Here is a 12,438-nt window from a genome sequence, read left to right on the forward strand (position 1 = left end):
ATTGCATTGCTCTTTTTATTAGAAGTTAAGAATACAACAAGTAATGAGATCCCATTGCCCGGAGACCCCAATCTTCAAAGTCCAAGATGTGCTTTGTCGCCTCCAACAGTAAGCAATTTTTTAAAAAAGAAAATACTGAACAAGGCCACTAGTTAATGGGAAAAGAAAGCTGTAACTCTGAACTATACTACACTGAAAACCTGCACACACAAAGGAAGCAAGCGAACCTCCGATTGCTGAGAGTAAGGCATTCAGGTGCCAACCTGGGAAGAAGTCTCAGCAAGCACCACGGAAAAGTGCACAGCTAAGCAGTTTTTCTTATTGGGACACAAAAAATGTCCTAAACAGAGACCAAAGGGGTAGAATAAGTGGAGGGTGTGTTTTTGTACAGGTTGTGTGCTGTAGGACCAGGTTGTGAGAAACCCTTTCTGGGAGTGAGCATAGGATGATCTAGAAAAAATGCTTTTCAGATAGGTAGATCTGAGTCTGATATGTATTAGCACTTTCCCCATCAGGCAAGCCATCCTTCTTCCAGATGGCTACATTTACCACTGGGAAGGTTAAATCATCACTGGCCTTCCTGTTCCACTACAGGGGTTCAATTAATACTGTTCTGTTTTTTTAGTATGGGATTGAACAATCAGAAGCGTTAGGGTGCCATTCTGGCCTATCTGCATTCAGCACATCAGGATCCTACCCAGGATATACACATCTGAAGTTGCCTACAAGCACCCGTTAAGCACCTCTTGTAGGTCTAAACACTAAGGTTTTGTTTTGAGGGCGGGAGAGAGAAAAGACAGAAAGACCAACTTCCTTCTAATAATCAAAAAAGCAGTTTAACATGTGGCAAATTCTACCATCTCCCAACACTTGTAGTTAATTATACTATGGGCCAAAGGAACTGCCCCCACTGTGAGTATTCAACAACACAAATTCTACACTGTGTCAAAACATTTCTCTCCATTTCTGACGTGCCTCACCAGCCTAGCAGGAGAAAACAGCAACTACACTTCTTGCCCAACTGAGTATTCTGCTTAGTGATAATTTGCCCTTCTCAGAATGTACGCTACCCCACAAGCAGTTAAGCTATCTGGGGATGTTTTTAAAGAGACAACAAGCTTCTCTTGGGTACCAAGCACTCTTTTGAGGAGAGGCAAAAATGTAATATCCAAGCAGATTCTGCAAGCTGTTCTTTTTAAAGAAAGAAAAAAGCCCAGTGCGCAGCGTTGTCTTATATACCAGAAGGAAGCAAGAAGGATCGGCAGTGTTACATTGCAGCCAAGTGGAGCTTGGTGGAATTTAATACCGGGCAACCTTAGTGCTACTGTAGTTCAGCAGCACACAACATAATCTAGAACGAATTAACAGCTAGTCTAGGCTGCTTTTTCATATGTTCCTCCTCACTCCCTGCAGACCATCTTATCCTACTGTCTCTCAACTAGAAGGCAGATGCCTGACACTAACAATTGCACTTGGATAAAAAAGGATAGCAGGCCCAACTGAATGGTGAAACACTGACAAGAGACCCCACTGCCAAAGAGGTCGAGATACATACCATATTGTGCCTTAAGCCATCAAATCCCAACACAGCAAAAGGCCAGTGGAAAGAAAGACCACCTAAAGACTATCCACAAAATGGCAGAGATCTTAGAAGGCACTCCCTGCCAAGGGAGCAGAGCTCAGCTGCACAATCTCCTGCCTTTGCCTTCTGAAGGTACAGGGGCCCAAGCATCAGCCCGATTTAAGGTTGTCCACACTTGCTTACTCTTGTGTGCAGACTGAGCCTGCTGGGTCTAGCTGTCCAGTATATCCCCAAACATTAGGAAGAATCTGTAGAACCCAGATGCTGCAGGGGTTTCACCTGGCCCTCTTGCACTTAAAAGGGTTCGTGCAAACTTGAAACAGTGTGTGGTACTTGCATGTTGCAATCTATACAAAAAACCCTCCCCTCCCACACAATTTTAAAACATTTATATAAACTTTTCAATTAAACAGAATGTTAGAAATCTTATTTACATTTTTCCTCCCAAAAGAGCATCTAAAAATCAACTTACCTGAACAAGATACAAATCTTAATCAAGCTAGATTTTAAAAAAGAAAAAAAAAAGGCTAAGCCATCTCCCCATGACAACCCCTCTTGTTTTTCTACAAATAAATATGGCATTGAACAGAAGCTGATTAAGAAAGGGCTTTCTGTAGCTTAGTCTGTAGACCCCAGGAATAAATTAGGGTTTAAGAACTTCCAGGTCTTCAGAATCAATTCACTCCAATGCTTGAGGTATGAATTTCTCTTCCAAGTTTTAGTTAGAATCCCTGCGAAGCTTCTACACCATCCTGGGTCAGGTGTAGACTGACTGCTCCAACGGTTCTGCTTTTTTGGTTACAATCTTGGACAAGCAGTCAATTTTACTACATCTCGTCCTCTGAGCAGCCTCCGCCAACTGTGAAGCGGAACTCCTGAAGGTTTGAAACTCCATGGAAGTGCGCAAATGCACCAGCCACTACAAACACATGAAACAGCTGGTGGGAGTGGAACTATGGGAGAAAGAAAAACAGAACACCATTTCACCTTAGGTAATGGAGACTCCCATTTTCCAGAACAGTCACCAAAGGAGGGCATCACAGGTGGTACTGGCTAGTAAGTAGAGATTGTGAAGTATCAACCAGCCAAAGAATAAGCCCTCTTGCTTCCTAGGAATCCATTGTTTGTTTCTCTGCTATGCAAGCACCAGGAGGTGCCAATTTAAACCCACCCAGCCCCAGTCAACTTGGCATAACTGGCTAGAGGACAAGATACATGCTCACATACACATAAACAAACAAAGACAGAGCATTAACAGCGCTGTATCAGAATGGTTGTATTTTTGCAGCTGTGCACCATTCCCTCTCTTGGGAGCCAGATATGCCAAGGCAGATAGAGTGCAAATATTTTTCATTCTTGTAATGCCTACCAAGAGAAGGTTGCAGAGTTTCACAGGGTTTTAAAGTTAGCAGTTGCACAGCAGGGCTCCATTTTAGCCCAGAACTGAGCAGTAAGAGGCATTTATAGAACTGCGTCTTTATAGAGCTCGGCCACAGACCACAGTGATCCATCACTGCAGATATGCAGTAGGGATGGCATTAATGCCTCTCACCCTCCCTATTATGTGCCTGCCATCTATTAGCCATACTTACCCAGATGTCACACTTGCCCGGGAAGAACCTCTCCGGGATGCGAGCAGCATACAGTGCAGCGCCAGTGATATACAGGCAGGCCATGAGAGCCAGCCAGCCTATCTGCCCCATTGTGGCAGCCTTGAGGAGCCCTTCCGTGATGACAAAGTGCAGGGTGGGGATGACCCCACTAAGGCCCAGAGCCAGAAACACTCCTAGGAGATAAGGGAAGTGGGACAGATTCAGCCTTGGACACAAGAGAAGCAGTGGCAGAGATGAGGGCAAACTGCCAAAGCTCAGGATCCCAAAGCAGAGCAGGAAGATTACTTGGGTGGTTGGTTTTTAGGGCCACAACCCATTTGGTCAACTAGAGAGGAGCCCCTGATCAATCTGGGAACACATTTTTTTTAAAAATAATAATTTCTATGTACTTCTAATCATAGTGCTAAATGTCATTTTAGAAGAGGCATTCTCTCTTCTGTTGCAACCAGGAGGCATATTCTCCTTCAATACTTTGCCTGCTGCAGCACATACTTGTGTGTGTGTGCACGCGCACGCGCGCGCACACACGCACACAGATAAACACACACACACCACTTAAATACTAGATAAAGAAAGTATGCTTTTCCATTCCAAAGTCATCATTTTATTCAAGTGACTTTTATTATGCAGATCATTTAAAATTGCAATCACCCAACTATAATTTCTTTAATTAGACAAAATTCTTTTTGTTGTAGAAATATGTTAATATACCTCTAGCTTTCTAAGTACACTAGAGACTGTAGCACAAGCCTTGAAATAAAGACTCCCTGCCAGTGGGCTGTGAGTGGCAGAAAGAACTTTGGCCTTCATGTACCACTGACTGACCAAAAAAGTACAGCACTTACATCAGTCGTGGAAGAATAAACTTCAAAGGTGTTTTGTCTGCTCCAGCCCACAGATTGAACTGACAGTTCATGATAATTAAAACCTTCAATATTTGCAAAATAGTATTCCCAGTACAGTGGTACCTCAGGTTACATACTTTGGGTTACAGACTCCGCTAACCCGGAAGTAGTACCTCGGGTTAAGAACTTTACCTCAGGATGAGAACAGCAGGAGGAGGAGGCCCCATTAGCTAAAGTGGTACCTCAGGTTAAGAATGGTTTCAGGTTAAGAACGGACCTTCGGAACGAATTAAGTTCGTAATCAAAAGTACCACTGTACTAAGTTTCAATTGCTATATATTTCATCTCCTGATCCTCTGTATAAATTTACAACTTCCTGGAAGGTACAGAAATATTCTAGAACAAATTCTTCAAACTTCCAGCAGGCAAATGAGACTTTCCCCCCTGAATTCATGACTACATTCACATTCTGTGTGTGTGCACATGCACACATGCAAGAATTTCACCTTCCCTCGGAGAAGTCCTTCCCATGCACTGCTACAGGAGTTACTGTTCCAAGTGTGCCTCCCAATTGGAAGGAGACAAAGTCCAGAGCAGCAATTTTTGTAGAGATTCAGCAAGTAGCATCCTCTGCACTGGAGTATTAGAAAAACCTAATCATTTCCAAAAGCAGAGATGGACAGAACAAAGTCTCCATCCTCCTGTAAAGATGGAATGGAAAGGAAGGCAGGCAGGCTGGATCGGTGGAATAAGCATCTTGGCTAGGAGTCCTTGTCTTTCTGGCCTTTTTTCCACCTGGCCGGGAAAGGCAGGGCCCTGACTCCAGCTACAAAAACTGAGGCGACTGAACAGACTGTTGGGCTGGGGCGTTGTTTAGCGTGTTTTGTTTGGAGAGGTGTGTGTTGCTGTTATTGATATAATTTTTTGCATCTTATTTTAGATCTTATGATCTATGTGGAAATGTTCAATTTGGATGTGTACTTTTTGAAATTTTATTTATGGTTGAAAATTACTTTTGCTATGTAATTATGTATTATTTTTTTCATGTTGTAAGCTGCCTTAAGCATGGTTTAAACTACGGAAAGGTGGCATACAAATAAAATGCTGAATGTGTGTATGTCTGTAACAGCAAACAGCTTCCCTGCAGGCAGATGTTTTTCGTCCTTAGGAGATTCTTTTTCTTTCAGTTCCCTCATGATAAAATTGGGAAACTACTGCACTAGAAGATGCATTTAGGGTTTTGATTTTAAACAATATCTTATCCTAAATTATCCTCCTGCCTGACTTTCTAGCTTCCTCAGACCTAGCCAGAATTTAGAGCCATTATGAAAGATGGCATCCAGCTAAGCTGATGAGTCATTTTCACAAATTGTGTTCATTGGACAGACTTGGCATTTACAGCCAGAATCCTTAACTTATTGTCATCCAAACAAGATGTCACATAATGAGTACTACAAGTTAATCATACAAAAAAAAGGGGGGGGAGAACAGTGCAAATTAAAACACAAATGATGCAGGCACAAGGAATCTTGTGGCATCTAAATACCAACCAATTTATTATGTATCCATGAAGGGAGGCCCATGTATAAGGTGCATGAAGCACTAACTATCCACAACTAGTGGATTCTCTGTACACATAAAGAATGAAGAGTGTAAACTTTTCGAGGCCTGTTTGGGGTCTACATTTTGCTGTATGTACAGTCATACCTCATGTTATATTTGCTTCATGTTACGTTTTCTCAGGTTGCGTCCCACAGCAACCCGGAAGTACCGGAAAGGGTTACTTCCGGGTTTCACCGCTCACGCATGCGCAGTAGCGCTAAATCGCACTTCGTGCATGCGCACAAGCGGCAAATTGCGCTGCGCACCTGCACAGATACAGCGCTTCAGGTTGCGGGCTTTTCATGTTGCGAACGGGCCTCCGGAATGGAGGTACCACTGTATATCTGTCTGTACACAAATATACACAAATACGCCATAAGCATGGCTAATGGAAGGCAACACATCACGGACGGTGACTTTAACTCACAAAAACTTGTGTCGCTATAAATCTGAATATGGAACATTAAAGAAGTTTTGTTGCAGACAGATATGGCTACCTCTCTGGAACCTGACATTATGCAAATATGACTGGCAGATTAGGAGTGTCAAACTTTTAATCTATGAGTGCGCGCACACTCCGTTCAAAGTTACATTTAAAAAAATAGCACCATGCATAAGTAAGTTCAGCACTTTGTTCCAATTTGGAATAAAATTTCAGACCAAATCCCTTCATGTGGAGGAAAGCATTTTAGAAGTGATCCTTTGAGTCTTACCTGCCCGTACTGCTCGATACTGGGGGGTTGCAAACCTGTCCCATTGGGAAACTATAATGGCTGTGATGCCCAGGACACAGATGACAATCAAGTAGATGAAGCAGGGCTGAGGGTTGCAATAGAAGGAGTAGTAGAGCCATGGGACAAAACTGCCCATAATGAGAAGGGCGATGCCAGAGTAGTCCAGTCTAAGGCAAGGGAAGAGAGGGGGAAAGTTGTTTCAGGAAGGTCACATGAAATAGCCTGCTCACTGATTGCACAGCCTCCACAGCACCCAACAAGCCTAGCCTAGTTGCATCATTGTCCAGCTTCTGGTGCAAAACTTCTGTGGCTAATAAGGTTCCTACTGTGACCACCCCTAAACAGCAACTTCAAAATATTAGCAAAGGCAGACAAACCTTAGGAGAAGAGCTCTGATCTAAATTCTTTCATCTTGGCCTGCTAACCACAATGTCAGGAATATGGGCAGCCTATCAATCGCTGAAGTAGAGCTCTTAGGCAAATTCCAGTTTCTCAGCCTGGACCCAACAGCTAAGCATTAATACACTGACAATTTTCATAGTGCTTCACATACATTTTCTGGCTCTGAAGTCACACTGAACCACTACAATACTTACTTGGAGAATAGTCTTGAGACACCTTCTGAATGGCAGTAAACTGTGTGGAAGAGCCATGAGAAGGAGAGGCAGAGAATGGCTCCCAAGAAGAACACTCCAACCACTACCTTCTCTTGTACAGGTGCTACAAAGGACATGTTTGGCCGGAACATGTAAAAGATGCCCAGACACAGAAAGAACACACAACCTAAACAAAGAAAAATAAATGTTACAAGACCGAAGTTTGTGCATGTGTAGCGGGAGAACCCCAAAAAAGCATCACAGCAAATTCAGTACACTTGAGAAATGTCATCTGTCACATTTCTGTAGATCATTCGACTTAACATTTGCAAATCATTGAGTGAGGTACTACATATACTTTCAACAGCTTTGGGAAACCCCTGGCCACATTATGCACATCATGTTAAAATATGGTTTAGTGTGTTGTGCATGGAGTGGAACATGGTGGAATGGGTGGCCTGATATAAAGCTGGAAACAGATTCAATTTGCTGTTTGTCTGCATTATTTCTCCCAAGTATTACGAGGCAGGGTGGTGTAGCGTACAGAAGTTGGGCTGGCACAAATATGACCAATCAATGAACCAAAGGGCTTTAGGTTTATTCCAACCTAAATGTTCTGCCAAGCAAAACAGTTGCTGACAATAATGTTTAAAGTATGCAAGCTTAGCTCTAGTTCCATCCTCCCCAATGAGCCAAACAGAATATGGTCACTGCAATGCCAACTGAAGCTAATTTGAGGCCTGTTTCATCATTAGTCCCAAGAGCCAGGAAAGGTCCAGTAAGCACAGGCAATTAAGCTTATTTCAAGGGCAATGCTGCAGTGAGAAAGCCACACAGAAGTACAAAGCACACAATTTTTCTGCAGCATTGCAATTCAGATGTCCCAGGTTGAAGCCTTGGACCAAGGTCCTGACTCAGAGCAGCACATGCATACCAAAGTGTTTACATTTTCTTCCTAAAAGCTATTAGTGAACAGCAGTGTTGGAGCAGAAATCTGAATTATCTTTCTGGACTACAGGAAGAGGATTCATGTAGATCTGCCAAGTCAATCTGAGCATCCTCAAAACATCAGTGATGGGGTGAGGGGAGTACAACACAAACAGAAAAGGGGGAATTTGCACATCTGAGTAATTCAAACCAAGTTAGTTGGTGCTGAACAAAGAGAAGTTATTCTACCGAACAGGCATTTAGTAAGATTACTGAAGGGGAAAGTCACTGCAACCCAATGCAACCCTTTGTCCAGGATCCATCTATGCAAGTATAATTCACCCCAAACTCTTGCCCAACATTTCCTGTAGAGTCCTGTCAGATGTGCTCCAGGCAATCTTGCTCTTGCTATTGGATCAGCAGTAAGTTCCAAAGTCTATTTCCTTTGCTTCTTAACTCAGTTATTAGTTATAAAAGATAAATTCCTATGACATTTACATCCAAGTCAATACCTAGTAGGTGTGTCCAGATATTGCCGGTCTCTGTGTGTATTCTGAAAATGCTTTTGAAGCAAGCCCGGAAAGAGGGCATGGGTGGGCGGTGCCCATGCAACAGGTAATCGTTGTCCTTCAGCCAGTCGGGCAAGACGTCAAAGGGGATGACGCGCCATCTGCCCTCCCACACCTAAAGGGAGTAAGGAGGGGTTGTGTTAGTCCTCCTGTGGCAGTTTCCCAAGGAAATGCACATTAAATTTCAAATGGAAAAAGCAGTATAGAGAATAGTTCAGCCACTGCACTCTTCCACAAAATCCACAGCACCTTTACCACCACAAATAATTTTGAAATTAGTATGAAGTTTCAGGAAACTGAAAAAACTGCTCCCTGTAGTGTACCACATGAAGGCAAAGAAAAGCCAATCCAAAGCACCCCTCCATGAAAGTTTGGGAGTATGTTTGCCATTCTAAAATATGAATCAACCAAAGTCAAATATTCTGCGACTTCAGTGATAGGTGGAAAAAAGAAAGATGGTAACAATGGAGCTTCATTAAAGTTGGGGTTCATATATTTGTAGAAATTTTGTTAATAAATCCTGCATTTCCAAGGTCATCCTTCCAACTATGAAAAGATAGCAGCAAAACAAGGTAAAAATAATATTCTCTGTTCTGATTCTGACGTTAGAGCCAGACACCAACATAAACTATTTCCCTTTAAAATTAGCCAAGGAAAGTCAAGACCAGTAATATTTACACAGCTCACAATGAATTTGTCCAGGGTGGCATTTCAATAGAACTGGCTTTTTTCACTTGGGACGGTGGACACAATGAGGCTGCTACACAAGGGAGACAAATGGTAATCTCCAAACAAAGATTTGCAATGGCCTGAAAGAGAGTGTGTGAAAAAAGGTGACCTTGTAAATTAAAGTTCTCTGACCCAGAAACACTAGAAGCAGAGGGCATTATTCTGCTTGGACTTCCACAGATGTTTCAAAAAAGAGGCTCAACAGTTGTACCATCATGTTTAATCCGACATTTCAACGTGTAATCCCTATCGTGCTAAACTTTCTAATTCATCCAATTACTGGAAGCGCAAGATCCCAACACGCAGTGGCAGCATCAGCCAAGACAAGAGAACTCCTTGACGGCCACCCACTGTGACTTGGCTCTTTGTTGCCAGAAGTGCATGCACTGCTAGCCAAAGGACCCAACAGCTGTGTGAAGCACACCAGAGCATGATGGGCACTTGCTTTGCAGCCTCTTACCTTACATACAAACTCTTCCATCCTCTCCATGGCATGGTGAGCTTGGAGAGGCAGCATCCCCATAAATCCTTCATCCTCATGAGCTGCATCATCGCTGCCAACATGATCAGAACTCTGAAACATAAAAGAATTGTTGAATAACAAGCAAAAACAAGTTTTGCTTTCAGTGACTTAACACAGAATTCTATCAAATATAAAGCCAGATAAGCACACAAGTGTAGAATGTTCAAAAGGAACATGTTCTCTAGCTGCATACTCCTGAATTAGGTTCTCTAGCCAACGCTGTTGATCAAAATGCAATGGAGTTGGTGGTCCCCAATTTGTGCTATGGAAGGGAAGAGACTATTAGGTATAGCTGCCACTTTGTGATGCAGTAGCAAAAAAGGCTCATGCTATTCTAGGCTGCATTGACAGAAATATAATGTCCCAATCAAGGGAAATAATAGTTCCACTCTATTTTGCCTTGGTTAGACCACACCTGGAGTACTGTGTCCAGTTCTCGACAGCACAGTTTAAGAAGGATATTGACAAGCTGAAACGTGTGCAAAGGAGGGTAACCAAGATGACAAAGGATCTGGAAACCGAGCCTGATGAGGAACAGTTGAGGGAAGTGGGTATGTTTAGCCTGGATAAGAGGAGACTGAGAGGAGATGTAACAGCCATCTTCCAAGCTTGTTGTCTCCTCTGGAGACTAGGGCCCAAACCAATAGCTTCAAGTTACAAGAAAGGAGATTCTGAATAAATATCAGGAAGAACTTTCTGATGGTAAGAGCTGTGTCACAGTGGAAGAAACTCCCTCAGAAGGTGGTGGACTCTCCTTCATTGGAGGTTTTTAAGCAGAGGTTGGAATGTCGTCTGTCATAGATGCATTAGTTGAGATTCCTGCATTGCTGGGGGTTAGAATAGATGACCCTCTGGGTCCCTTCTAACTCTATAATTCTATGATTCTATTACTCCCTTTTAGAAAGATAGCCAAACTCTGAATTTGATCATGCTTTTTCCTTTCTTTCAATGTGAAATAAGATGCGGTTAACACAGCATGAATGCATTTTGCAGTTTGTTGCCCTTGCACAGATTATGTCAATCACCAACCTATTTACTAGAAAAGAACTGTTAAACAAACACAATTTGCATGCCTTTGCTTATGAGAATCCAGTTATTAGCTACAACAATGTTTTAGGAAGAATCAGTGTCTGGCAAACTCAATGTTAAACTGATTCTCTTTTTTATTGTTCTTTGCTTTCCCCCCAAACATCTTACAATTGCCTAAATGTAAGATTGCACATGAAGCTGCAGTAGACTTAACTGGGCCACTGGGCCCAGTGTTGTCTACCCCAACTATCAGGGGTTCCCTAGAGTCTCAGGCAGATGCCTTTCCCAGTCTAATAATGTGAGTCTTTAAATGGAAATGCTGGTCACTAAAAATGGAACTTTCTATAGGCAAATCATATGAGCATTGGAATTCCCTTTCCAACATTTAAGAGCCTCTTCAATGACCCAGGAAACTTAGTCAATTCTCATCTGTACCAGCCAACATTAGTAACTTTTAATTGAGGGGGCTCACATTGAGGCTGGCACAGAAAGAGTTCCTTTTCCAGTCATTTATGCATCTTTTGCCCGTTAATGTAGTCTTACAATACTGTAGTGCAAGATCAAAATCCTACCTATACTGTAGAGAAGCACCATGCACTTTAAAGGTCAAAGGTAAAGCCCTATATATACTAAGGTTTTTTAAGGGAGCGAATAATTTATTTCAGATTGACTATCATAAATGAAAACAAATCCTTAGTTATTTTCCCAATGTTATTTAATATGGATTAGACACTTAAGCACTGTTTTGCTCCGACACAGTGTTAAGAATGTTTCTTACTAAATGTTCAGAGAAAACTTTGCTAACTATGCTTTCACTATAAAAAAAATCAAGTTAATCAACATAGGAAGAGCACTACTAATCCAAAGGCTTACGTAGCCCAGCATTCCATTCTTACACTGGACTATCATATGCTTATGAATCCTGCCAGAAGGAACTGAGTCCATTGAGAATTCAGAATCACCAATACAAAATCCTATAATTCAAAATAATTTAATCCGAGATCATTGAAAGTACATACAAATGTTCACCAAAGGTGATCTTAGCAGGATCTGTTCTTCCACAATAAACACCTACCTGCAACACAGCCAAGCTGCTAGGTTAAAAATCAAGAGATGGGGTGGTGGAGGTAAAGAGGAAGAATAGAGAAAAGAGGCAGATCAATTCTTAGTGAGTTTACTTTCTCTCCTTCTCACCAGTTTGGCAATCTTCCCATCTGTCAATATATTGCTTTTGGTTTTAAAAGAGATCTGGGAGAAAGCAACAGTTCAAACATAAATGAAAAGGGTACAGTTCCTTCCCTTTGTTTCCTGCAAGAATGAACAGAGAAGCTACGTAAGTGACTCAAGCAGGTCTTAAGATGGTCACTGGAGTAGGTCACTAACCCAGCTTACAGGTTCTGTACTATTCAAAGCTGCTCACACTAAAGCAGCACACCAGCATCCATACATCATCACTTACGCATGCTAGAACTCACCTCCACGTAAGGCTTTATATTGGTTAAGAGACCCACTCAAAAGTCACTAATGACCCATCAGAATGTATTTGCAACTCTAGAATACTTGGTACACACTTATTCAAGCACACTGCTTACCGAGAAAATTCAGAATTTAACAGAAAATACAAATATACGAACTTGAGTCCATTGTGCTGCCTAAAACTGCAGCCAGTTATTCTACAAAAGTTGTATG

At 42.1% G+C, this 12,438-nt stretch overlaps 1 protein-coding gene across 2 annotated transcripts in view; it reads right to left on the minus strand.

Moving 5' to 3' along the window:
• The window catches only part of ADIPOR2 (adiponectin receptor 2), a gene marked incomplete at its 5' end in the record, with an annotated part of 22,348 nt that continues 9,910 nt past the window's right edge, over nt 1-12,438 (minus strand). Inside the window, 6 exons of one of the 2 annotated variants that reach the window (XM_083700788.1) lie at nt 1-2,535; nt 3,175-3,368; nt 6,356-6,543; nt 6,973-7,159; nt 8,412-8,583; nt 9,658-9,771. In XM_083700788.1, coding sequence (XP_083556914.1) covers nt 2,410-2,535; nt 3,175-3,368; nt 6,356-6,543; nt 6,973-7,159; nt 8,412-8,583; nt 9,658-9,771 — 981 coding nt within the window. In that variant the 3' untranslated portion in view covers nt 1-2,409. Of the gene's footprint in view, nt 2,536-3,174; nt 3,369-6,355; nt 6,544-6,972; nt 7,160-8,411; nt 8,584-9,657; nt 12,398-12,438 lie in introns of both variants that reach the window. The other variant, XM_083700789.1, reaches the window with a different exon arrangement.

Source organism: Podarcis gaigeae (genome assembly GCF_964106915.1).
Source record: "Podarcis gaigeae genome assembly, chromosome: 10".
NCBI lineage: Eukaryota > Metazoa > Chordata > Lepidosauria > Squamata > Lacertidae > Podarcis > Podarcis gaigeae.